This window comes from Eriocheir sinensis, chromosome 44, assembly GCF_024679095.1.
Source record: "Eriocheir sinensis breed Jianghai 21 chromosome 44, ASM2467909v1, whole genome shotgun sequence".
NCBI classification, from domain to species: domain Eukaryota; kingdom Metazoa; phylum Arthropoda; class Malacostraca; order Decapoda; family Varunidae; genus Eriocheir; species Eriocheir sinensis.
In genome coordinates, this window is record NC_066552.1 from 1,404,505 (window position 1) to 1,432,304 (window position 27,800).

The window sequence follows — 27,800 nt, forward strand, 5'->3', positions numbered from 1 at the left end:
CCTTCCTCCCCCTTCCCCCCTCCCTTTTTCCTCCTCTTTTTCTCCCTTACGACGGCTCTTTCCTCCCTTTTTTAACGTTATTCTCATTTTTACTCCCTTTCTCCCCCTCCCCTCTCCTTTTTATCCTTCTCTCCCTTGTACTGACGCCTCTTGTCCTCCCTCAGACGCGCTCGACTACTCCCTCGGACCCTCAGGTAAGGAGCACAACACCTGGTGGGACTAATGAGGACAGGTGACACGCTGAGGCCCGTCACTGTCCTCACCTGGTATTTTTTTCTTCTTTTTTTATTTTCTAGATTATTTGATTTTTTTTTTGTTTTTTTCTTTGTTTTTTTTTGTTTTTTTTTCTTCTCTATTATTGTTTTCTTTTTCTTCATCTTTTTTTCTTCTTCTTTTTCTTTTAGTAGATTATTTGATTTTGCTTTTGTTTTTTTCTTTGTTTTTTATTGTTTTTTTCCTTCTCTATTATTGTTTTCTTTTTCTTCATCTTTTTTTCTTCTTTTTCTTTTACTAGATTATTTGATTTTGTTTTTTCTCTGTTTTGCTTTTTGTTTTATAATGTTTTTTTTCTTCTTTATGATTGTTTTCTTTTTTATCTTTTTTCTGTCTTCTTTCTTCTTCTTCTCTCTCTCTCCTTTATTATTTTTTTCTTGCTTATTTTGTTTTTTCTGTATTTGTTTTTTTTCTTCTTTGTTTTTCTACGTGTATGGATATTTTTTTGTCTTCTTACCGTTTGTCATTTTTCTTCTTTTTCTTCACCTGATTTTCTTCCTTTCACTTTCTTCCTCGATCTTTAAATATTATCTTTCTTTGTTTATTTATTCATTGATTGATTAATTGATTCGTGTGAAAACAACAACAACAACAACAACAACAGCAACTACTACTACTACTACTACTACTACTACTACTACTGCCGCCACTACTACCGCCACTACTACGTACCACTACTACTGCTACTACTACTACTACTACTACTACTACTACTACTACTACTCAACCAACAACAACAAAAACAAACAAAAATAAAACAAAAAAAAGTATGTGTGTGTATGCCTGAGAGAGAGAGAGAGAGAGCATTCCCCTCACGCCTCGCCCTTCCCCTCCCTTCGTTACCCAACAAACACCTTCCCTAACACCATTTCCCCTCACCGCTGTCTCGTTACCCTTCCCCTCCCTTCCCCTTCCTCCCCATTCCCTCCCCTTCACTACCCTTTCTTCCCCTTCCCTCCCCTTCTCTTCCCCCCTTCCCTCCCCTCATATCCCTTTTTCTCCTTCCCTCTCTCCCTACCTTTTGTCTTGCCTTCTCCCCCCTTCCCTCCCCTTCCTTCCCTCCCTTCCCCTTCCCTTCCCTTTCTTTTCCCTCCCCTACTCTCCTCTAATCCCCTTTTTTCCCCTCCTTTCTCTTCTCTTCTTTGTTTTCCTCCCCTTCCCTTCCCTTCTTCCTCCCCTTCCCTTCCCTTCCCTTCCCTTCTCCCCTCCCCGCGGACCCCTTTCTCTCCTTCCCGTTCTCCCTCCCTCCCCTTCCCCTTTTTCCCCTCTCCTCCCCTTTCTTTCCTCCCTTCTCTTCTCCTTCCCTTCCTTTTCTTTCCCCTTCCACACACTCCTCAATTCCCCATTTTCCCTCCTTTCTCTTCTCTTCTTTGTTTTCCTGCCCTTCCCTTCCCTTCCCTTCCCTTCTCTTCCCTTTCCTCCTTCTCTTCTCTTCCGTTTCCTTCCTTTCCTTCCCTTCTCTTCCCTTCCCTTCCTTCCCTCTCTTCTCCTCCCCTCCCCTTCCCTTCCCCTCTCTCCCCCCCTCATACCCTTTCTCTCCTTCCCTCTCTCCCTACCTTCCGTCTTGTTTTCCCTTTCCTTCCCCTCTTTCCCCTTCCTTCGCTTCCCTCCCCTTTCCTTCCCCTTCCCTTACCTTCTCCCCTCCCCTCGTTCCCCTTTCTCTCCTTCCCTCTCTCCCTAACTTTTGTCTGGTTTTCCTTCCTTCCCTACCTTTTCCCCTTCTTCTCTCCTCCTTCCTTTCCCTCCCTTTCCTTCCTCCTTTTTCCCTTTCTCTCTCTCCCTTTTCGCCTTCCTACCCTTCCCTTTCCCTTCCCTGTTCTTCCTCTCCCCTCTCCCTCTTCCCCTTCCTTCCTCTGCTTCCCTTCTCCTTCCCCTTCCCATCTATCCCCCTTGCCTTCCCTGCCTTCACTTCCCCTTCCCTCCCCTCTAACCCCTTGCTTCCCCTTCTCTCTCTCCCGTTGTTTCCTCTCAACTAGACTCCCTCCCCTCCCCTTCCTTCCCCTCCCCTCCCCTCCCTCTCTTCTCCTCCCCCCTTCCCTCCTCCTCTTTTCTCTCCTCCTCGTCTCATTTCCCCTCAACTACACTTTCCCTCCCCTTCCCTTCTCTCCCCCCTACTCCCTCTCTCCTCTTCCTTCCCCCTCCTCCTCCTCTCTTCCTCCTCCTCCTCTTTCCCTCACCTCACCCTTCCTTTTCCCTCCATTTCCCTCTTTCTACAGCCTCTTCTCTCCGTTTGACTTCTCCCCTCTCTCTCTCTCTCTTTCTCTCCCTCTCTCTTTCTCTCTCTCTCTCCCCTCTCATACCTTACCCTTTCCTCTCTCTCTTTCCTCCGCCTCCCCTCTTTCCTCCTCTCCTTTCTCTCCATTTGGCCGTAGTTTTCTCCTTTCCCCTCCTCTCCCCTCTTCCATTCCTCTCCGTTTTTCCCCTCCATTCCCTCCCTTTCTCCTCCCCTCTCTCTCTCTTTCTTTCTCTTTCTCTTTCTCTCTCCCTTTATCTGATCTTTCCTCCTTTCTCCATCTGTCTTATCCCTCTTGATTTCCGCCTCTCCGTCTCTCTCTCTCTCTCTCTCTCTCTCTCTCTCTCTCTCTCTCTCTCTCTCTCTCTCTCTCTCTCTCTCTCTCTCTCTCTCTCTCTCTCTCTCTCTCTCTCTCTCTCTCTCTCTCTCGTAATCTCTCTTCTGAAGCTATAATGCCTAAGAAACAAAAGTATCCAGAAAAGAAAGAAATGGACTAGAAGAGACACATACACACACACACACACACACACACCTCTCTCTCTCTCTCTCTCTCTCTCTCTCTCTCTCTCTCTCTCTCTCTCTCTCTCTCTCTCTCTCTCTCTCTCTCTCTCTCTCTCTCTCTCTCTCTCATGGTTTTTCCTTCTCAGTGGTCATGATTGTTTTTTGGGAAGGGAGGAAAGGAGGGAAGGGGAGGGAGGAGAAACCCCTCCTCTCCCCTCCTTCCCCCTCCCCCTTACCTTCCGAAGCCTTTGTATTGAGCGAGTTGACTAAAGCACCAACAGGGAGGCTAAGACAGAAAGGGGAAAATATTTGGAAAAGAAAGAGAGGAAAGTAAGGAAAAGAAAGATTGGGAAGAAGAAGGAAAGGACGGACGGAGGAGGATGGTTGTTGACAGCTGTCGTTCTGAGGTGGCTATTTAAATGTCACAACGGTGTGTTTGGAAGGGAGGAAAGTATAGTGGGGAGAACAAGCTAAGTGCGTTTCTTAAAGATGACAAATACGTTAATAGATGTAGAGAAAGGGAAGATAAAAGAGAATGCCCACAAACTCCTCTTCGTGTAAGCAATTTTTCATCTACAACAACAACAACAACAACAACAACTAAGACCACTACTACTACTACTACTACCACTATTACTACTACTACTACTGTTGTTGTAAGGCAGATATCATGTTATTCAACAGAAGGTGAGAGAGAGAGAAAAAAAATCCACAAAACTACAAATGCGTTTAAAGCAAAATAAAAAAACAAACAAACAAACGTGTTGATAAGAAAATAACAAGCAGCTCGTTAAAACAAACACAGAAATGCTGATCAAGAAAATGCCAGATGTGGTAAAACTAAAACAAAAAGTGACACTTGAAATAAAACAACCCATTTGCAGTGTAACGAAAAATTGCAGTGTACTGTTGAACAAAAACGACAACAAACCATCCACGTACGCGGAAGCAAAATAACATTACTTCACGTGTGTGGAAAGAAAAAAAACAAGGGAGGAAGAAAAGGTGAGAAGTAGACAGGAAGAAAGAAAAAAAACATGAATAGGATTGAGATAAAGAGGGAGAGAAGGGAGAAAAAAAAACAGCCACTTAAGTTGAAGCAAAATAACATCACTTCACGTGTGTAGAAAAAAAACAAGGGAGGAAGAAAAGGTGAGAAGTAGACAGGAAGAAAGAAAAAAAACAAGAATAGGATTGAGATAAAGAGGAGGAAAGGAGAAAAAAAACAACCATAAGTTGAAGCAAAATAACATCACTTCACGTGTGTAAAAAAAACAAGGAGGAAGAAATAGGAAAAGAAAAAAACAAGAATAGGATTGAGATAAAGAGGGAGAGAAGGGAGAAAAAAAAACAGCCACTTAAGTTGAAGCAAAATAACATTACTTCACGTGTGTAGAAAAAAAACAAGGGAGGAAGAAAAGGTGAGAAGTAGACAGGAAGAAAGAAAAAAAACAAGAATAGGATTGAGACAAAGAGGGAGAGAAGGGAGAAAAAAAACAGCCACTTAAGTTGAAGCAAAATAACATTACTTCACGTGTGTAGAAAAAACAAACAAGGGAGGAAGAAAAGGTGAGAAGTAGACAGGAAGAAAGAAAAAAAACATGAATAGGATCGAGATAAAGAGAGTGAGAAGGGAGAAAAAAAACAGCCACTTAAGTTGAAGCAAAATAACATTACTTCACGTGTGTGGAAAAAAAACAAGGGAGGAAGAAAAGGTGAAAATAGACAGGAAGAAAGAAAAAAAACAAGAATAGGATTGAGATAAAGAGGGAGAAAAAGGAGAAAAAAAAACAGCCACTTAAGTTGAAGCAAAATAACATCACTTCACGTGTGTAGAAAAAAAACAAGGGAGGAAGAAAAGGTTAAAATAGACAGGAAGAAAGAAAAAAAAACAAGAATAGGATTGAGATAAAGAGGGAGAGAAGGGAGAAAAAAAAACCAGCCACTTAAGTTGAAGCAAAATAACATCACTTCACGCGTGTAGAAAAAAAAAACATTATAAACACAAAGAACAACCAAAAACAGCCAAATTAAACCAGATACTCAACGTTACCCGGTACAGGAAACATTACATCAGCTGATCGGATGTAAACAAACTCGAACATCAGCTGATAACAAGGGCGGGGAGCCACACGTCCCCGGCGCCTTGTTCCCCTCCTCCAGGGCGTGTCAGCCGTCACCCGTGGCTCCCCTGGGACGATACGGGGGTGAGGGGAGACGAGGGGAAAGGGGAGAGATTGAGGAGAGATGGAAGAGAAGGAGGGATAAGAAGATAGGAGGTGGGAGAGGAAAGATACAGAAGATGAGAAGGGAGATGGAAAATATAGAAGAAGCGGGGAAATGAGAAAGGAAAGAGGAAAGAGAAATGAAAGAATGAGTGAAGAGAAATTGGAAGAAAAGAAAAGAAAAAAAGAAAGGAAGAAGAAGAGAGAGGAAGAAGAGGAAGAAGAAAGGGAGAAATGGAAGGAAGAGAAGGTGAAAAATAAACAGGAAGAGAGAGAAAAAGCAAGAACAGGATTGAGGAAGAAGAGAAAGGGAGGGAAGGGAGAGAAGACAGGGAGGAGGAAGTGAGCGCATCAGAGGAGGAGGAGGAGGAGGAGGAGGAGGAGAGAGAGAGACAAGAAATCAGCCTGTCAATGTGACGAGAATATAATGGGAAATACAGATGTTGAGAGAGAGAGAGAGAGAGAGAGATAACTAGACACACACACACACACACACACACACACACACACACACACACACACACACACACACACACACACAATCACAACACAACACACTAAACCGCTACTCTCTCTCTCTCTCTCTCTCTCTCTCTCTCTCTCTCTCTCTCTCTCTCTCTCTCTCTCTCTCTCCCCACCCCACCCATGACAACCTTCGCCTGACAAGATACAAGACTTCAAGTGCTCTCACCCCCCACCCCACACACACAAGCTGGCGAAGTGCTGACGATCCTCCCCCCTCCTCCTCCTCCTCCCCTTCCTCCCACCTTCCTCTTTGCTGATGGCTGACACTATACTTACTGCCTCCTCCTCCTCCTCCTCGCCGCGAACTCTCAGAAGGGCTTACAAGGAGGACTGACAGCGTTTAATCAGCTTAGGAGAGTGTAAGAGGGTCATGATACGGTATACCAGATTGTTGGTTTTTCTTTTCTTTTTTTGTTTTTGTTTTCTTTTTCTTCGTTCGTTCGTTTTTTTTTATCTGTATCTTTCTCATTATTTTTTTCCCTTCGTTTTTTGTCTTGTTTTGTTTTTTTGTTTTGTTTTTTTGTTTTTTTTGTGTACTTGTTTTTTGTTTCCTTTTCTTATATTTGTTTTTGTTTTCTTGTTTTTGTGTTTTAGGTTACGTTTGTGTTTTGTTTTTTTTGTCATTTTTTGGGGGGGCGCGAAATGAGGTACTTGTTTTTCTTATTATTTTATCTATTTTTATTTTTATCTATATCTATATATCTATCAATATCTATCTATTTATCTAAACACCCCCCACTCCCCCCCCCCACACACACACTCCCCCTCCCTCCTCCCTCCCCTCCCCTTCCTTCCCCCATCCCTCCTCTAACCTAGTCCAAACTAACACAAGGAGGTCAAGAGTGCATTAAGTTTCAGGTCAATAGAGTTCAAGACTAACTTTAGAGGAAGAGGAGGAGGAGGAGGAGGAGGAGGAGGGTTTTTGTGGGTATATCTGGAAGGGTCGTCTAGTGTGTAGGAAGGAAGATCAACTTGAGGGAAACGTTTTTAGAACCAGGAACGTTTTTTTGGTTTGAGGTCACTGAGAGGAAACGGGTTTTAAAATAGGGAGTCGTAATGTACTTTTCTCAGCCTTTCTCTTATTCCTGGATCGCTGTAACTTGCATACGATCAAAGGAAGGGAAGAATTGGGTTGGGGAAGCAGCGAGTAGCGGGCTTTTTTTCATTATTGTTTCCTTTTTTTTTTCCCCTTGAGCTATTTCCCTCGTAAAAAAAAAAAAAATACATACCCTCACAATCCTCTCATAGTATTCAAAATGTACGCTCCTGGTTGTCATAGAATAAGAGAGCAAATTCTGGTGAAAAGAGGTGAAATGAGGAGGAGGAGGAATACGAGGAGAAGGAAGAATAGGAGAGGCTGAGTATGAGGAAGAAGAGGAACAGGAGATGGAGGAAAAAATACAAAAATAGTGAGGTATATAAAGAAGAAGGAAAGATTATAAGACTAAATAAAGTCTAAAGTAAAGAGCGTAGGAAAAGATGACCTTATTACATTGTTTTGATCCTAACCTCCCCCCCTCCCCTACCCCCTCCCATCCCCCTCCACCTTTCCCTCCCACCCCTCCCCCCTGTGCCTCTAGTGGTGAAGAGAAACAAAAGAGATGCAGGAAAGTAAATTTAGGGCAGCGCTGAGCGAGGAGGTAAATATAGAGAGAGTGAGAGAGTGAGATAAAGATAGCTCTCTCCACGACGCGAGGATAATGCGATGATTGGCGCGTGTCGAGAGAGAGAGAGAGAGAGAGAGAGAGATGATAAGGACATTCAGTGACTCTTTTTGTTTTCGTTTTCTTATGGACGAAAACATAAAAGCGAGGCGGTGGCTGAGTGGTTACCGTGCCGTCGCTGTATCTAGGAGGACGCGGGTTCGACTCCTGCCCAGTTCCACAAGCTAGGTTTTTTCAGTCACCGCCGAGTGGCCTAAGACTACCCACATACTGTCCTGAAGACCACTTATCAACCCAGACTCTAGATTTTCTCTAAAAAGAGGATGAAAGATGAGCTCCGGGGGGTAGCATGAGCCAAGCAAGATGGCGCCATTTTAAACACCTCGCCCGCGCCATAACAGGTTGGGGCCGACCATCAGGCACCTCCAAGAAGGCCTACCACAGCAATAGGCAGAAACGTAGAAAAAAAGAATTACTATTACTACTACTGAGAGAGAGAGAGAGAGAGAGACAAAGACAACATTCCTCCACTAGAGAGAATTCCTCCGTTACCTGAGTTACGAGAGAGAGATAGAGAGAGAGGAATTGGAAGGTAAAGAGAGAGGGAGAGAGGGGAGGAAAGGCGAAGGGTGAGGAGGAGGAAAAGGAGGAGGAGGAGGAGGAGGAGGAGGAGGAGGAGGGAGACAAAAGAGGGGAAAAGGAAGGAAACGGACCAAGGAAAAAGAGAATAGGATTGGGAGAGAGAGAGAGAGAGAGAGAGAGGTTAGTGCAGCCTCAAAATGACCTCAGTTCTCCCTCAAGTGATTACGTTGTGAGGGGGAAGAAGAGGGGAGAGAGAGAGAGAGAGAGAGAGAGAGAGAGAGAGAGAGGGAGAGAGGGAGAGGGAGAGGGAGAGAGAAACAGACAGACAAAGAAAACAAACGGATTTAATAGACAGACAAACAGAAAAAAACAGAGAAACATGATTTAACACACACACACACACACACACACACACACACACACACACACACACACACACACACAAAACCCCTACCCACAACATCCCTTCCCCTTCCCTCCCTCCCTTCCTTCCCCTCACACACAGCCCCCCTCCCCCTCCCCTCCTCTCCCCTCCTCCCCCCCCCCACACACACACAGGTTGTCACGTCATCAAATTATTAAGTGGAACAAAATTTTGGGCTCATCATTCCGCGGCGTTGATGGACCACAAAGTAATTTAGTTTTTAATTCATCATGACAAGTCTATGAATGTCCGACACACCCCCCCTCCCCCCCTCCCCCCACCCCTTTTCCTCCCCCCTCCTTATACTCCTTTCCCTCCTCCCCTTTCCTCCTCTCCCCCTTCATTCCTTTCCCTCTCTTTATTTCCTCCCTTCCAGCTCCTCTTTTTCCTCCTTCCTCTTTCTTCCTCTTTCCCTCTCCCTCCATTCCTTCCCTTCTTTCTCCTCTCCCTTCGTTTCCTCCCTCCTCTTTCATTCCCTTTCTTTCCCCTCCCTTTTCCCCTCCCTCCCTTCCCTTCTTTCTCCTCTCCCTTCGTTTACTCCTTCCTCTTTCATTCCCTTTCTTTCCCCTTCCTTCCCTTCTTTCCCCTCCCCTCTCTTCCTCCTATATTTCTTCTTCCTCCTCCCTCCTCTCCCTCTTTCATTCTCTTCTCTTCATTCTCTCTCCTCTGTTTACTCCCTTTCTCTTATCTCCCTCACTTTCCCTTCTCCTTTTCCTTCTCCCTTCTTCCTCCCTTTTTCTCTTCCCCGTTATTTTTTCCCTTCGAGCTTCTTTTCCTTCCCCTTTCTATCTTCCTCTTTGCCTCTCCCTCCCTTCTCCTCTTTCTCTTTTCCTTCCCTTTATTCTCTTTCCTCCCTTTATTCCCTTTCTCTCTCCCCCCCTCCTTGTTCCCTCTTTTATCTCCTCTACTTACCTCCTTCTCCTCCTCCTCCTCCTCCTCTTCATCCTTCCTCTCATCTTCATCTCCATTTTGTATCCACTCCTTCCCTTCCCTTCCCTCCCTTTATTATCTCTTCCCTTCCCTTCCGTTAACTTACCTTACCTTACCTTACCTCACCTTACCTTACCTTACCTTACCTTACCTTACCTTGCCTTCCCTTCCCTCCCTTTATTTTCTCTTCCCTTCCCTTCCCTTCCCTTCCCTTCCCTCCCTTTATTTTCACTTTCCTTCCCTTCCCTTCCCTTCCCTTCCCTTCCCTTCCCTTCCCTTCCCTTCCCATCCCTTCCCTTCCCTTCCCTTCCCTTCCCTTCCCTTCCCTTCCCTCCCTTTATTTTCCCTGCCCTTCCCTTACCTTACCTTACCTCACCTTCCCTTCCTTTCCCTTCCCTTCCCTTCCCTTACCTCCAATACCATCTCCTCTTCCTCTCCATTTCCTATCCCTTCCCTTCCCTTACCTCCACTACCTCCTCTTCTCTCCTTCTTCCCTCTTTCCTCCACTCTTCAACCCTGTATGTGTATTTTGAGGGATCTAAGTGGGGTTGGATCCTATTCTTGGGGCGATAGAGGTTTGGATTCCACGTGGAGAGGGCGAGAGAGAGGATCAAGAACGACTTAAAGGATATGGGACTTCCTTTATACCGCGTTCAAGGACAGGTGTTGTGTGTGAGAGAGAGGGGGAGAGGATGTGGAGGAGGAGGAGGAGGAGGAGGAGGAGGAGGAGGAGGAGAAGAATGGAAGAGGTGAAGAAAAAGAGAGAAAGATTAGAGAGAGAAGGAAAGGAAAGGTAAGAAAAGGAAAGGAAGGGAAATGAAAGGAAAACAGAGGAAGAAGAAGGAAAAGAAAAGGAAAAGAAAGAGAAAAGGAAGAAGAGAGAACGAAAAAAAAGAGAAAATGTGAAAGAAAGGGAAAAAGAGAGAGAGAGAGAGAGAGAGAGAGAGAGAGAGAGAGAGATTCATTTATTCATCTTTAAACCACTTCAAGGTCACGTGCTAACAGTTGTGTGGTTTGTGTCCTTAATGGAGGAGGAGGAGGAGGAAGAAGAAGAAGAAGAAGAAGAAGAAGAAGAAGAAGAAGAAGAAGAAGAAGAAGAAGAAGAAGAAGAAGAAGAAGAAGGCGAGGAGGAAAAGGAAGAAGAAGAAAAAGAAGAAGAAGAAGAAGGCGAGGAGGAAAAGGAAGAAGAAGAAAAAGAAGAAGAAGAAGAAGAAGAAGGCGAGGAGGAGGAAGAGGAGGAGGAGGAGGAGGAGTGATAAAAAGAAGCCGGAGGAGGAATCAACCATAGAAGGGAAGAAGAAGAAGAGGAGGAGGAGGAGGAGGAAGAAGGAGGAAGAAGGGGAGGAGGAGGAGTGAAATGAAGAAAAGACGGAAGAAGAGATAGACTGATAAAGAAAAGGGAGAGGGAGAGAAGGAGGAGGAGGAAGAGGAGGAGCAAATTAAAGAGAAAAAAGAGGAGGAGGAGGAAAAGGTAGATAAAGAGGAAAAGGAGGAAGAGAAAGGAGAAGAATGAGTAGGAACAGTGAAAAGGAGAGGAAAAGGAGGAAACATGGAAACAAGGACTAGCAGGCAGCAGAAAGGGAGGAGGAGGAGGAGGAGGAGGTAGACAGAGATAAAAAAAAAGAAAGAGGAAGAGAAATATGAAAAGGAGGAGGAGGAGGAAGAGGAAGAAGAGGAGGAGGAAAGGATGAACAGGTGAAGGAGAAGAGAAGGAAGAGACAGGTTACGGTTGAAAAGACAGGTGGGAGGAGAAAGAGGAGGAGGAGGAGGAGGAGGAGGAGGAGGAGGAGGTAAGATTTAGCATGTGAGAGACCAAAGGAAACCAGAACTGTGTGGGTGACGATTTAGAGAGAGAGAGAGAGAGAGAGAGAGAGAGAGAGAGAGGAAGAAGAGGAGGAAGAGGAGAAGGACGCAGAGAGAAGAGGAGGAGGAGGAAGAGGAGCACCAGGAGGAGGAGGAGGAGTAGGACCCAGAAGAGGAAGAAGAGGAGGAGGAGGAGGAGGAGGAGGACCCATAAGAGGAGGAGGAGGAAGAGGAGGAGGAGGAGGAGGGCTAGGGTGGGGGGGGGGGGCGGGTCGGCTGTTGGTCTTGCCCTACAAGAGCTGACAGTCTCATTTAGGGGCAGTGAGCCGTGAAGCGTGGCTCTGCCGGTGATCAACAATATATACGGTCAGTCTAGCGACCCGCCCCGCCGCACGCACGCACTCCACCTCACTCACTCACTCACTCACTCACTCACCGTATACTCATTCACTCACTCGCTTATTCATTCAATTACTCACTTATTAGCGCTGACATTTGCCCAGACTCATTTTTTTTCTTTTTTCCATTTCGCTTTTCTGAATTTCCAACAGTATCTACCTCACTCACTCACTCACTCACTCACTCACCCACTCACCCACTCACTCACTCACTCACTCACTCACCCACTCACCCACTCACTCACTCACTCACTCACTCACTCACTCACTCACTCACTCACTCACTCACGTATTATCCTCACCACTTGTATTCCATGATTTTTTTTTATTTATTCACTAATTTACTCATCCTTCACTCACTCACTCACTCACTGCTCAAGTTTTCCAACGATTCATTCTTATCCTTCTCCCTCCTTCTCTCCCTCTCCCTTTCTCTCTCTCTCTCTCTCTCTTTCACTCCTCTTAACTAATTTTACCCACGCATCCTCTCTCTTCCATTCCTTTCTCCTCCTCCTCCTCCTCCTCCTCCTCCTCCTCTTCCTATTCTTTCTCCTTTACCTGTTTCTTCCTTATGCATAATTAACCTGAGATTCACCTGCAGAAATTACCTTTGTGTGTGTGTGTGTGTGTGTGTGTGTGTGTGTGTTTGTTTGTTTGTGTGTGTGTGTGTGCGTGCGTGTGTTTTTAATTGTTTTTGTTTTGTTGTTTGTTATTGTTTTGAGGTTACGTTGTTTTCTTCTTTTGTTTTTTTGTTTCGGAGCTGTTGTTGTTGTTTTTTTGGAAATGAAAAAAATGTAATTATGATTTTTGGAGATTAAAGAAAAAAGAAAAAGAGAAAAAAGGAAGGAAAAGAGTCTGCCACGCATTCCATAACCTTCTTCCTCCTTCTCCTCCTCCTCCTCCTCTTCCACTTCGTTTTCTTCTTCGTTTTCTTCTTATTTCATTTTCTTTTTCTTTTGTCTTCCTCTTTATCTTGCTTTTAGTCTCCTCCTCCTCCTCCTCTTCTTTTTCTTCCTTTTCCTTCTCCTCCTCTTCTTTTTCTTCCATCTCCTCCTCCTCTTCCTCTTTCCCATTCCTCTTCATCATGATTTGTGTCTTCTACTTTTCTTCCTCCCCTTCTTCTTCCTCTTCTTTTCCTTCTCATCTTTTCCTCCTCCTCCTCCTCCTCCTCCATCGTCATCACCAACCAACCATACACTCTGACAAACAAAACAACAACAACAACAACAACAACAACAAAAACAAGAGCCCAAATAAATGTCTTCCTTTGCCTTTCCTTAGAACAGGTAATTGGCAGACAGGTGCGCCGTTTACCTCCCTTTCTTTCCTCCCTTTCCTTCTCTCCCTTTTCCTTCTCCCTTTCTTCCCATTCCCTTGCTTTTCCTTCCTCTCCTCATTCTCTCTTTCCTCCATTTCCTCTCCGCTTCCTCCCTTTTCCTTCTTTTTCCTCCCTTTCCCTTCTCAATTTTCTCTCCTTTTTTTCCTTCCTTCCTTCCTTTCCTTCCTCCCTCCCTTTATTATCTCCTTTCCCTCCCTTTCCTCCCTCCCTTTCCTCCCTTTCTCAATCCACTCCTCTATATATCCTTACTGTGTGTGTGTGTGTGCGTGTGTGTGTGTGTGTGTGTCCCTCCCTCCACAGGTAAGCATATAATTAGCGGAGGAAAGGTAACTGAAAGGATTAGTGGAACATATTTGCATCATGGGGACGGAAGGGGGAGGGAGGAAGGAAGGGAGAGAGGGAGGAAGGGAGAAAGAAAGAAGTAATTGGGCAAAGAAAAAGAAAGGAAAGGAAGGATGGATGAATGGATGGAAGGAAGGAAGGAGGGAAAAAGAGAGAGAGGGAGAGAGAAGTAATTAAGAAAGGAAGAAGGGAGGGAAAGTAAGAATGGAGGGAGAGAAGAAAACGGAGAAAGAAGAAGAGAGGAAAAGGAAGGAAAGTAGAAACGGATGGTAGGAGGGAGAGAAACAAAGGGAGAGAGAGAGAGAGAGAGATGGAGGGAAGAAGAGAAGTAATTCAGGAGAGAAGAAGGGAGGGAAAGAGAGGAAAGTAGAAATGGAGGGAAGGAAGAAAGGAAAAAGAGGAGGATTTGAGGAAGGGAAGGAGAGGAGGATTTAGGCATTGAATAAGGGAAGGGATAGAAGGAAAAATTTATATATGAAGAGATAAGAAAAATAAGATAAAAACAATAAGCCAAAAAGAAAGAAAATGATAACTAAGAACAAAACAAAAAAACAGCAACAAAAACAACAGAAAAAAAAGAAAAAGAGAGGGAGAGAAAGAAGGAAGGAGATAAAGAGAAAGGAGCGGATGGAGGGAGGGAGAGAAAGTAGAAATGGAAAGTGGAAGGCAGAGAAAAAGAAAAGGATGGAGGAAATCAAAACAATGCCTAAGAAAAGAGAAAATTAAAACAACTAAAAATAAAAAAAGAAAGAAAGAAAAGAAGAAAAGTCGGAATCTTAAAACCAAAAAAAAAAAGAAAACCAAAAATGAAGAAAACGCTAACTAAAGAAAAACAAAAACACAACGAAACAAAACAAGAAACAACATCAAAAACAACACAAAACAAAAACAAAAAAATAAAACAAAAGTGCATCACGAGTCTTATTCCGTTCTCAAAAACCTTCACCAAAAAATCCAGAAAGTGTTGTCAGGTCCGGTTAAGAGAGAGAGAGAGAGAGAGAGAGAGAGAGAGAGAGAGAGAGAGTGAGAGGGAAATCCAGGAATCTTTTGGTGTTGAAAAATGTAAAGAGAAATGAATGAAAGGGGGAAAAAATGAAAAAAAAAAAAACGAAGGCGAACACACACACACACACACACAAAAAAAAAAAAAAAACATACAGATTTTGGACGGACGTATGGTGGCTTGTGGCGAGGAATATTCTTTTTTTTCCTCTTATTTTCCTTTTTCCTTTTCGTTTTTTTTTTTTTTGTGTGTGTGTATTTTTTTCCTTCCTTTTCTTGTTTGACGTTTGATGTGAGTGTGTGCATGACGGAGTGGCGTGTGGGGGGGAGGGGGAGGAGGGGTGGAGGGAGGGGGGGAGTGAGTGAGGGTGTGTATGGGGGGGGAAGGGGAGTGTGAGCGGGGCCGGTGTGGGATGGTGTGTGTGTGTGTGTGTGTATGTGAAAGAACCATAAACAGACAGATAGATAAACAGACAGATAGATTGATAGATAAACAGACAGACAGACAGATAGACATACGTGCATACATTACATACGAGCAAACACATGTGGGAAATCGTGCACAACTCGGCGATGATGTCTTGAAAAATCGGAGTGCTTCGGTGGGGCACATACATACATACTTACATACATACATAGATACATACATACATAAAAACAGACATAAAGCTAATTGTAATTGTAATATTCTTTTTTTTCTCATTTTTCTTTTCTTTTTTGTTTCTTTTTATGTGTGTTTTTCATCACTCAGCCACCGCCTTCACATACACACATACATACATACATACATACATACATACATACATACATACATAAAAACAGACATAAAGCTAATTGTAATTGTAATATTCTGTTTTTCTATTATTTTCCTTTTCTTTTTCGTTTTTTTGTGTGTGTTTATTTTTCACCACTCAGCCACCGTTTTCACATACATACACACATACATACATACACACATACATATATACATACATACATACATAAAAACAGACAGAAAGCTAACTGTAATATTTAAGCAAAAGAAAAATATATTAGTTTGGCCACCTCTCCTCCCGTAATTGACCCCTCCTTCGGCCACCTCTTCGGATTCTCTACAGGAGCAGCGAGTAGCGGGCTTTTTTTTATTTTATTATTGTTTCCTTTTTTTGTGCCCTTGTGCTGTCTCCTTGTAAAAAAAATATTAAAAAAAAACGCCGTCTCCAACATCAAAACCACCACCAACACCACCATCACCACCACTGCCAACCACCAACACCAACAACATCAACACCACCTACACCACCACCACCAACACCACCACCACCACTACCAACCACCAACACCAACAACATCAACACCAACAACATCAACACCACCAACACCACCACCACCAACACCACCACCACCACCACCAACCACCAACACCAACAACATCAACACCAACAACATCAACACCACCACCACCACCACCACCATCACCACCACTACCAACCACCAACACCAACAACATCAACACCACCAACAACAACTCCACCAACACCACCATCAACACCGCCACCACCACCAACAACAACTCCACCATCACCAACATCAACACCACCACCACCAACAACAACAACAACACCACCTCCAACATCAACACCGCTCATCTCACCTGTATTCCCACACCTGTTCCGGCCGGTTATTAAGACAGTAAACCAGCGATGTTCCGGCCAGGTAAAGGTTGGGAGCGGTGAGGCGAACTGCAATAAGCCCAGGGGGGGAGGGGGAAGAAGGATATAACAACAGTAACAACAACAACAAAATCATCAACAACAACAACAACAACAACAACAACAACAACAACAACAAAATCATCAACCACACATCATTAAAAATATCATAACACTAACAATAACAACAAGAAGAACGACAACAACTATAGGCTTTTGAGAGCTTTTAATATCGATGTAAACAAAATCTTGAATAAAAGAATGAATATTGGGCGTAAATACCAATACAAAAAAAATCAACAGAAAATTTAAGTCATGAAATGAAAAAAAAGGAGGAAAAGAAGAAAAAGAGAAAAAAATATATCAACGAAACTTTACAAGCATTTAATAATAATACACAAAAAATATTAGTGGCATCAACGACATCTGCAGAAAAAATATAATTACTGAAAGAAACAAAAGGAGAAAAAAATGGATTAATATATGAAACAAAAGAAGATTACCAGCCTTTAATGAGGGTAAAAAAAAAAAAAGTTACCTTCGAAGATATCAAGAAAAAAAAAGCTGAGAAAAATAAGAAGAAAAAGAAAATGGATAAATAAAAACTAATATACATCAAGAAAAGCTCACAAACGGTAAAACAAATCAAAACAAAAAAGAAAAACAGCAACAAAAACAACAAACTCCCTCAAGACCAGGCCTAACAACAGCTTGTGAAAGAATGTTCCAAAACAAATTATAACAAGAAAACAATTTGGAGAGGTGAGGGAAGGAGGAGGAGGAGGAGGAGGGAGGAGGAGGAAGGAAAAAAAAGGGAGAGGAACTTGATATGCCCGTGGTGGTGATGGTGGGGGTCAGGAGGAGGAGGGAGAGGAGGAGGAGGAGGAGGAGGAGGAGGAGGAGGAGGAGGAGGTAGGTAGGAAGATGGTGAATGGGAAAGGAGGTTAACCCGATGGAGGAGAAACAGGTGGGAGAATGGAGGAGGAGGAGGAGGAGGAGGAGGAGGAGGAGGAGGAGGAGGAGGAGGAGATAGTAAGAAGGTGAATGAGATAGTATAGGAGAAGCGATGGAGGAGAAAAAGGTGAGAGAAAAAAGGAGGAGGAGGAGGAGGAGGAGGAGGAGGAGGAGGAGGGAAGAAAGGGAGGAAGGTTAAGTGAGGGAGAAGAAGGAGAATAAAAGTGTGTTGAAGCAGAAGAGGAAGGAAGGAAGGGAGGAAAAAAGGGATTATTGAAAGCGGCGAAGGAGGAGGAGGAGGAAGAAGAAGAAGAAGAAGAAGAAGAGAAGGAAGATGAGGAGGAAGAAGAAGAAGAAGAAGAAGAAGAGAAGGAAGATGAGGAGGAGGAAGAAGAAGAAGAAGAAGAAGAAGAGAAGGAAGAGGAGGAGGAGGAAGAAGAAGAAGAAGAAGAGAAGGAAGATGAGGAGGAGGAAGAAGAAGAAGAAGAAGAGAAGGAAGATGAGGAGGAGGAAGAAAACATGAACAAGAAAAAGAAGAAAAGAGAAAAAGAAGGAGAAGAAGAAAGAAGAAAAGGAGGAAAAGAAAAACGAGAGAGATGATGAAGACGGAAAAGAAGAAGAAAGGAAGAAAGAACAGAATAACAAGCAAAAATAACAACAAGACGATGAAAAAAGAGAAAAAGAGAAAAAAGAAGAAGAATAAGAAGAAGAAGAGAAGAGTTGAATAAGAAAAAATAAAAGAAAGAAGAAGAAGAGAGAGAGAGAGAGAGAGAGAGAGACAGGCCCGCCCCGCCCCTCCGCCAGCTTGCATAGTAATGGCTTGCATAGGACACAAGAGTCAGTCTAGTGTGGAATAGATCAAGACAGCTCCTCCTCCTCCTCCTCCTCCTCCTCCTCCTCCTCCTCCTCTCCTCCTCTTATTCCTTCTCCTCCATTCCTTCACCTCCCTTCCTTCTTCTCTTTCTCATTTTCTTTCTTTCCATCCTTCTCCTCCTCCTCCTCCTCCTTCTCCTCCTCCTCCTCCTCCTCCTCCTCCTCCTCCTCCTCCTCCTCCTCTTATTCCTTCTCCTCCATTCCTTCACTTCTCTTCCTTCTTCTCTTTCTCATTTTCTTTCTCTCTTTCCATCCTTCTCCTCCTCCTCCTCCTCCTCCTCTCCTCCTCTTATTCCTTCTCCTCCATTCCTTCACCTCACTTCCTTCTTTTTCTCTTTTTCTTTCTCTCTTTCCATCCTTCTCCTCCTCCTCCTCCTCCTCCTGTTTCTTCCCTTTCTTCTTTTGTTCTTCCTTCTCCTCTACCTTCTCCTCCTCCTCTTATTCTTTTTCTCCTCCTCCTCCTCCTCCTCCTATTCCTCTTCCTCCATTCCTTCACCTCCCTTCCTTCTTTTTCTCTTTTTCTTTCTCTCTTTCCATCCTTCTCCTCCTCCTTCTCTTTCTTTTGGCCTTCCTTCCCCTCTTCCTTCTCCTCCTCCTCTTATTCTTTGGTTCTTTCTCCATTCTTTCTCCTCCATCTTTTCCTCCTTCTCCTTTCCTCTAGTCTTCTTTCTTCTTCATTCTTTCCTCCTTCTTCTCTTCCTTCTCCTCCTCCTCCTCCTCCTCCTCCTCCATTCCTTGATCCCTCCACGCCTTCCTCTTTCCTCCCTCCTCTCTCCTCTTGTCTTCCTATCCTCCTCTTTGCGAATGGGAGAGGAGAGAGAAAGGAGGAGAGAAGAAGGAGGGAGTGCTCAGAGATGGAGGAAAGGGTTAATGAGATGGTAGAGGAGGAGGAGGAGGAGGAGGAGGAGGAGGAGGAGGAAATACATAACAAGAGCAAAAAAAGAACAAAAAAAAAACATAAATAAAAAATAACAAGAATATTTATTTATTTTTAAGCGAAGACAAAAAAAAAAAGAAAACGATAAGAAAATGATAAGATAACTCTCTCTCTCTCTCTCTCTCTCTCTCTCTCTCTCTCTCTCTCTCTCTCTCTCTCTCTCTCTCTCTCTCTCTCTACAGGTCTTTCTCTCCCTTTATTTCTCTCTATTTATTTATCTATCTATCCATCTATCTATCAGTGTGTCTTTCTGTCTATTTATCTATCTATCTATCTATCTGTATATATAATGCACTACTTTATTATCATTATCTATTATCTATTATTATTATTATTATTATTATTATTATTATTATTATTATTATTATTATTATTATTATTATTATTATTATTATTATTATTATTATTTTTATCATCATTACCATCATTTCATTTGTTATCATTATTATTGTATTCATTCTGTACTTACTCTGTCCCCTTCACCTCCACCAACACCACTAACACCACCACTAACACCACTAACACACCTTTCTCCTCATCACCAGCACCACTACCACCACCAGCACCACTAACACACCCCTCTCTCTCTCTCTCCCACCCAGGTCATAGCGGCGTGAACCAGCTGGGCGGAGTGTTCGTCTCTGGCCGGCCCCTCCCAGACACCACCCGCCAGAAGATCATCGAGCTCGCTCACTCCGGCGCGCGCCCCTGCGACATCTCCCGAATTCTCCAGGTGTCCAACGGCTGCGTCTCCAAGATTCTCGGCAGGTGAGGGGAGGGAGTCACACACACACACACACACACACACACACTGAGACAAAGGTACACACAGCCCTTCCAAAACGCACACGGAGACCCTATTCAGAACACGTACACAAACCCACAAAAACGCACACAACCACACACAAATAGAAATACACACAAATTTAGGTGCACACAAACATTGGTCGTTCACATACACACGTACACACACATACACACACAGATGTAAGAATTGATACACACACAGTGGTATACACAGAAACACAAAAGACACACACACAGATACACACACACACACACACACACACACACACACACCACCCCTCCAACTCCTCCTCACCCCCCATTCTAACCGCCCTCACCCCCCCACCCCCCTTCTTCGCCCCCATTTCCAGGTACTATGAGACGGGTTCCATTCGGCCGCGCGCCATCGGGGGTTCGAAGCCGCGGGTGGCGACGCAGGAAGTGGTGGCCCGCATCGCGCAGTTCAAGCGGGAGTGTCCGTCGATCTTCGCCTGGGAGATCCGCGACCGTCTGCTGTCCGAGGGCGTGTGCTCCGCCGACAACATCCCCAGCGTGAGTACCGACGGAGGGGGCCGGGTTACTGTCGAAGGTGAACTATGCTTTGGTGTTCTTTGTATTTCGTTATGTTATTGACGAAGGGGGACTATGCTAAAAGAGTCTGTTGGTGTTTCTTCTTTTTTTAGTGTTACTGACGAAGGGGAACTATCCTTAGTGTTTTTTATTTTTATTTTATTCCTTAGTGTTATTGACGAAGGGGAACTATGCTAAATGAGTCTTTCTTTTCTTTTTTTATTTTCTTAGTGTTACCGACGAAGGGGAACTATCCTTAGAGTGTTTTTATTTTTATTTTATTCCTTAGTGTTATTGACGAAGGGGAACTATGCTAAATGAGTCTTTCTTTTTTTTCTTTTCTTTTCTTAGTGTTATTGAAGAAGGGGGGCTATGCTAAGAGTGGTTACTTAGTGTGTGTGTTATCGTAATGGTATTTTTTTTGTTTAACCTAATATTCCCTTAATTAAATATACCGTAGCATTTCCAAAGAGTGTTCAGTACCCTTCCCTTCCATCTCCTTTCCCTTCCTTCCCTTTCACCCACACGTACCCCATCCTTCTCCCCCCCAAAAAAAAGAAAAAAAACTCACTCCACCCCTTCTTCCCCACCACACACACACATCCCCCCTACCTCCCCCTCCTCCTCCCCTCCCCCTCACTCACAACCATCGCGTGCCAGGGACAAAATAATGAGTCCGGCAGCGTCAGGAGGGGCGGCGCGGCGAGATCCTAATCTGTCCCGGAGATAGCGAGGGGAGGAGTCGCCTGGCGCGGGGTCGAGTTACGGCGCTGACGGGAACGGATAAAAATGATAAAAAAAGAAGATAAATAAAAGAATAAAAGGAAAAGGAGAGACAAATAGAGGGGGATAAACAGTTGCGGGCACTGATAAAAATGATAAAAAATGAAGATAAATAAAACAAAAAAGAAAATGAGAGACAAATAGAGGAGGTATAAACAGTTGCGAATGAGGGTTTATTAGTAAGGGTGATAAAGGAGATGAAAAAGTAGAGATAAAGGATAAATGAAAAGGCAAGACAGAAAATAGGAAAAAATAAGTGAATTAGGGTTTTGTTAATGAGGGATTGTGTTTAAGAGGAATTGAGGGAGAGGAGAAAGAGGAATTGATGAAGGGGAATAGAGAGAGAGAGAGAGAGAATAGGCAGAGAGGAACAGAGGAAAAGGAGGGAGAGAGAAAAGAGAGAAAGAGCAAAGAGAAGGGAGAGTAGGTTAGAAAAGAAAGAGAAGGGGAAGAGGAAAAAGACGGAGAGTGAGGTGGAAGAAAATGGGGAGGAATAAAGAGAGAAAAAAAAAACGAGAAGAAAAAGGAGAAGGAGAGAAAGAGAAAGAGAGAGAAGGCGAGGGAGGGAGGGAGGAGGAGGTGAGGCAAAGGTAGAGAGGGTCGTGTTACCTGAGGAAGCCCCAGGTAAGGACGAAGAAGTGTGTGGTGAAAGAGGAGGAGGAGGAGGGGGAGGGGGAGGGGGAGGGGGAGGGGGGTCAGGTTACCTCAAGGACATAAAAAAGGACACAGCGAGGAATGTCAAGAATTTTATTAATCGTGGTGTGAATTTTTTTATTTTTATTATTTTTTTTGTTATAAGTTTGATATTTTTTGTCTTGATTTTTTTTTTGTATTTTAGTTTTGTTGTTGTTGTTGTTGTTGTTCTTCTTCTTCTTCTTCCTCTTCTTCTTCTTCTTCTTCTTCTTCTTCTTCTTCTTCTTCTTCTTCTTCTCTTTTCATTCTTCTTTTTCTTCTTCCTCTTCTTCTTTCTTTCTTCCTTCCTTCCTTCCTTCCTTCCTTCCTTCCTCCCTCCTTCCTTCCTTCCTTCCTTCCTTCCTTCCTTCCCTCCTTCCTTCCTTCCTTTCTTCCTTTTCCTATTATTTTATTGTTGAAAGTGAATCAATTTAAAAAAGAAATTACCGAGAGAGAGAGAGAGGGGGAGAGGGGGGGGGGCAGCGGTCAACGGGGTGTACCAACATGGCGGCCAACCACCCATTGTTTTGTTGTCACTATGTAAGGTGAACCCACAGGTAATCGGATCTCTCTCTCTCTCTCTCTCTCTCTCTCTCTCTGATTCGGTTTTTTTCTGTCTTTTTATTTTTCTTTGGTTCCTCCTCCTCCTCCTCCTCCTCCTCCTAATCTGTTTACTCCTACGAAGAGCTTGTCATTGTCTGTTTGTCCAAGAAGTGTTACCAAGGAGAAGAGTAACCTCCTCCTCCTCCTCCTCCTCTTCTTCCTCTTCTTCTTTCCCTCCACTTTGCCGGACCAGCCCAATATAGCATGATTAGCCACGCCCCTCCTCCTCCTCCTCCTCCTCCTCCTCCTCCACTTCTTCCTCCTCCTCGTCCAGTCCACTCTTCTCCCTCGCCCCTCCTCTTTCTACCTCTCCTCTCACCACCGACCTCCTCCTCCTCCTCCTTCTCCTCCTCCTTTCTTAGCCAATGAGCGCGCAGTGAACCGAGTAGCGCCCCGCCCGCCGCCGCTCCGCTGGTGGTGATGGTGGTGGTGGTGGTGATGGTGGTGATGGTGGTGGTGAGCATAATTATAAGACCGAGGTACTTCTAATCCTATATAAGTCTCCTTGCGTGGGATCAGATCCTATATAACCTGCTGGCAAGGGTTTGAATCCCATCCTCGTCGAGTTTGTGGAGTCCGATCCTGTTTGCGTGGCTACAGGATTGGAGTACGAAGTGTGACCTCTGGGTTAAGGGATCGAGTACTGAGATGGGGAGGAAAAGAAGGGGATTGGATTGTTTATAAGAGGGTTCTGGTGGTGGTGATGGTGGTGGTGATGGTGATGGTGGTGGTGGTGGTGGTGGTGATGGTGGTGGTGTCTAAAGTTGTATAAGTGAGGTAATTAGGTTTGGTATATGGGTTACTACTACTACTACTACTACTACTACTACTACTACTTCTACTACTACTGCTACTACTACTACTACATAGACATACTTAAAGGAAATTGAACTTCTGGCAACTACCACCACCACCACCACCACCACCAAAAAACCACAACCGTAAAAGGAAACTAACCACGACAACTTATTCTCCTCCTCCTCCTCCTCTTCCTTCTCCTTCTCCTCTTCTTTTCTTCCTCTTCTTTTCATTCTTCTTTGTCTTTCTTTTCCTGTTGTTTTTTCTTTCTACTTTTTTCTCCTTTTGTTCCTCCTCTTCCTCCTCCTCCTCTTTCTCATTTTCTTTCTCTTCTCTTTTCTTCCTATCTTCTTCATTATCATCATCATCAGAGAGAGAGAGAGAGAGAGAGAGAGAGAGAGAGAGAGAAGGGGGGGTAAGGGGGACGCCCACAAAGCAGGTCAATCAGAGGGACAGAGACCTCGGCCATTACGTTGCTCAGTGACGGGAGACGGAGGGAGAGAGGGAGAGGGAAGGGGAGGGAGGGAAGGAAGAGGGAGAGAGAGAGGAAGGGAAGAGGAGGGGAAGGATAGGAGGAAAAGAGGAAGGGAGGGAGGAAAAGAGGGTGGAAAGGAAGGGGGAGAGAGATGGAGGGAAAAAAAGAAGGGAAAGATGAAGGGAGGGAGGGAGAGAGGAAGGGGAAGGAAGGGCGGAAAGTAAGAGATAGGAAAGGAGGTGAAGAGTAAATATCAGGAAGAAGAGAGGAAGGGAGGAAGAAAAGGAGAGAAGGAGAGAGAAGGAGGAAAGTGAGTAAGGGATGGAATAGGTGAAGGAAGGGAAGGAGGGAGAGAAAGGGAGGTAGTGAGGGGGGAAACGAAAGGAAGGGAGAGAACGAAACGAAAGAAAGGGAAAGAAGGGAGAGGAAACGAAAGAAAGGGAGAGAAGGAGAGAGAAGGAGGAAAGTGAGTAAGGAATGAATAGGTGAAGGAAGGAAGGAAGGAAGGAAGGAAAGGGAGACGAAGGGAGGAGGGAGAGAAAGGGAGGTAGTGAGGGAGGAAACGAAAGGAAGGAAAGAGAGAGAGAGAGAGGAAGGAAGGGAGAAGAGTAACTAGGTAAGAAGGAAGGGAGGAAAGGAAGGGAGAGGAGAGAGAGAAGAGAAGGAAGGAGGGAGGGAGAGGGAAAGAATTTTCAGGGAGAGCAAAAAAAAAAAAAATTCGGCTTCTGACTAAAACCTGTTACAGTCTCTCTCTCTCTCTCTCTCTCTCTCTCTCTCTCTCTCTCTCTCTCTCGCCGCGGTAATAAGAGTTATAATAAAATAGTTTCCGATCTGTGTGTGTGTTCGTGTGTGCGTGACTTTGGCGACATGTTTGGAACGCGTCGCAAAGAGGTCTTCAATTATACGAGATTATCGACGATTATCAGAAAGGGGAAGGGAGGATCAAAAGGAGGAGGAGGAAGAGGAGGAGGAGGAGAGGAAGAGGAGGAGGAGGAGGATGAAAAAAGTGTCAAATCTTTTCGTATTTAATAAAAGCTCTTGAGGTCGACGGGACTGACTCTCTCTCTCTCTCTCTCTCTCTCTCTCTCTCTCTATCTATCTATATTTTCCTTCTTTTTATTCATCTTTTCCCGGTACTTCTTCCTCCTCTTATTGTTCTTCCTCTTCCTCCTCCTCCTCCTCCTCCTTCTCCTCCTCCGCGTAAGATGAAAAGTCAAAGAAGATTTCAATATTGGCAGGAGGAATATTGCACTCGTTTTCCAATATTGTTTTTGTTCGTTTTCTCTTTGTTTTTTTTCTGAAGGCAGACTTTTTTTTTTTTCGAAGGGGGGAAGGAAGAAGGTGAAAAGGAGGAGGAGGAGGAGGAGGAGGAGGAGGAGGAGGAGGAAGGGGGGTTTTGGAGATGTTGACGTCAGGTGGAGGTTTTCTTTGTGTGTGTGTGTGTGTGTGTGTGTGTGTGTGTGTGTGTGTGTGTGTGTGTGTGTGTGTGTGTGTGTGTGTGTACGGGTGTTTTTTATGTTTTTCTTTCCTTTTCATGTTTTGTTTCGTTGTCTTCCTCCTCCTCTTCTTCTTCCTCCTCCTCCTCCTCCTCCTCCTTTTCTTTTGTTAGTTTTCTTGTAATTCTTCTTCTTCCTCCTCCTCCTCTTCCTCTTCCTCCTCCATTTTCTCCTCCAACCTATCTCTTCAAACTCCATCTTCCTTTTCCCTTTCATTTCCTCCTCCTCCTCCTCCTCCCAAACAAAGTCCCAAAAGACTGGAAACAAGCGAATGTAACTCCGATCTACAAAAAGGGAGACAAAAGCGTGGCCCTAAACTACAGACCAATCAGCCTGACCTCAGTGGCGGGAAAAATCCTCGAGAAGATCATCAGAGACAAACTCGTTAGGTTCCTTGAAGACAACAACATCATTTCCGATGCTGAGCACGGTTTCAGGAACAAGCGCTCATGCTTAACCAATTTATTGGACTTCTTCCAAGGTATCTATGAAAACTGGGATAATCATATCCCCAGCGATGTTATATATCTAGACTTTCAGAAAGCCTTTGACAAAGTGCCGCATGAAAGACTCCTCAAGAAACTCAAGTCGGCGGGATTAGGCGGCAATCTGACAGCGTGGATCAAGGACTGGCTCACTGAAAGAAAACAACGAGTTGTACTCAACGGACAGGCCTCCGAGTGGCTCCCGGTCACAAGTGGAGTGCCACAGGGGTCAGTGCTGGGACCCATACTTTTCATCATATATATCAACGACCTAGAACTAGGATTGAAATCCAATCTTTCAAAATTTGCCGACGACACAAAGGTGGGTGGGAAGGCCCTCACAACAACAGACTGCAAAATTATCCAGAGAGGCCTGGACCAGATCACTCGGTGGTCAGAAACATGGCAGATGTCCTTCAACACTGCCAAATGTAAAGTAATGCATATCGGATCCAGAAACAGCAACCACACATACCACATGGGTGGCGAACCACTACATGTTGTGCAAGAGGAAAGAGACCTCGGGGTCACCATCAGCAGTGACTTGAAACAAACAAAACACTGCAAGTCCGCCTGTAAGAAAGCCAATACAATGCTTGGGTTCATATCGAGGAACTTCGAATACAAGACGCCGGGAGTTATGTTATCCTTGTACAATTCGCTGGTAAGGCCCCACCTGGAATACGCCGTGCAATTCTGGTCTCCTAATTACAGGAAAGACATTGAATTACTTGAGAGAGTACAGCGCCGCGCCACGAAGATGATACCATCACTGAGGACGAAGCCCTATGAAGAGCGACTCGAGCGACTCAACCTCTTCACGTTGGAAAAGAGACGACTGCGGGGAGACATGATACAAGTCTTTAAGTACCTGAACAAGCTCAGCAACGTTGATCACTCCAAACTCTTCACGCTACAAACCAACCTGAGAACAAGAAACAACGGAAAAACAATTCAAGCAAAGCGATGCAATACCGACATCGGCAGGAGTTATTTCTCGAATAGAGTTGTTCGCCATTGGAACAGCCTTCCTGCAGAAGTGGTTAGCGCAGAGACCATCAACTCCTTCAAGAAACGCATTGATCGCCACTTTGCTGCATCGGGAGTGAACTGAACGTTCCCAAGAGTAGGTACACAAGTGCTTTAATCCTTCCCTGCAAGCCACTCCTATGGCAAATGGATTGATTGAATCACTGAACGCAGGCAGCCTAGTAATGAGCCAACAGGCTTTCTGCTGCCTGCTAGTCCATGTTTTCATGTTTCCTCCTCCTCCTCCTCCTCCTCCTCCTCCTCCTCCTCTTCATCTTCTTTGTCTTCCACTTCAAAAGCATGAGACGAAGCAGTAGAAATATCAATAGGCGTTTTTTTCTAATACCGAACAAAGTCATTCGTCACTACAACAACCTTCCCGCAGAATTAATTAGTGCAAAAAACAACTAAGACTTAACCACAAAACCAACCAACCAACCTTATTATATATATACCCAAGTCCTTCTGTAGCCTGCTTTTCCTAGTTTCCATGTTTCCCTCGAGTCAGTGTATAGGGGTATCAAAGCCTCTCTGTAGGGGATCGGAACCTATTCAAATAAGGTTGGATCCTGTTTCGTTGGTGTGCAGTTTTGATCCCTTGTATTGAGTGGTGGAGGAATGTTGGGTAATGAAGGAGGAGGAGGAGGAGGAGGAGGAGGAGGAGATGATGAATAAGAGGTGTAGTTCTATTGTTATTATTATTATTATTATTATTATTATTATTATTATTATTATTATTATTATTATTATTATTATTATTATTATTATTATTATTATTTCCACTGTTCCTGCCTCATTTTTCACTGTTTTTTCTTTGTTCTTTTTGTTTAATGTCCTTTTCTTCTTCTTCCTTCTCCTCCTCCCTTCCTTTCTCTCCCTTCTCCCTTTCCTTCCTCCCTTTCCATCCATTCATACCTCCCTTTCTCTTTCCTTCCTTCATATCCTTTTCTTTTCTTATTTTACTCCTCTTCTCTCCCTCTCTCCCTTTCCTTCATACCTTCCTTTCTCTCCCTCCTTCCTTCATCTCCTTTTCTTTCCTTATGCTAATCCTCTCCTTCTCTCCTCCAGGTCTCGTCCATTAACCGCGTCCTTAGAAACATCACCAACAAGGAGCAGGTGGGTGGGTCGCCTTCAGGAGCGGGGGGCGGCAACCCTTCGGCGGGGGGCGGCAGCGGAGGAACCATAGTGCCTGCGACGGGAGGTGGAGGAGGTGGAGGAGGAGGAGGTGGAAGCGGAGGAGGAGCTGGAGGAGGAGGGAACCAGACCATGGGCGTGGGCGGAGGGAATTCCACCCACAGTAGCAACGCCAGCACCCCCACGCCCTCCCTCACGCCCACGCAGGACCCGATGTACGATAAGCTGCGGTTGTTGAATGGTCCGAATTCGTGGTCTCGTGCGCAGTGGTGA

General features: G+C 44.5%; 1 protein-coding gene across 1 annotated transcript; it reads left to right on the forward strand.

Moving 5' to 3' along the window:
- Positions 1-136: 136 nt before the first annotated feature.
- On the forward strand, positions 137-27,800 carry LOC126980620 (paired box protein Pax-6-like; the record flags this gene model as incomplete). Its single annotated transcript, XM_050830722.1, has 4 exons — positions 137-194; positions 19,299-19,464; positions 19,854-20,034; positions 27,462-27,800. Coding segments are annotated over 4 exons (744 nt in total), but the record flags the coding sequence as incomplete, so codon positions are not given.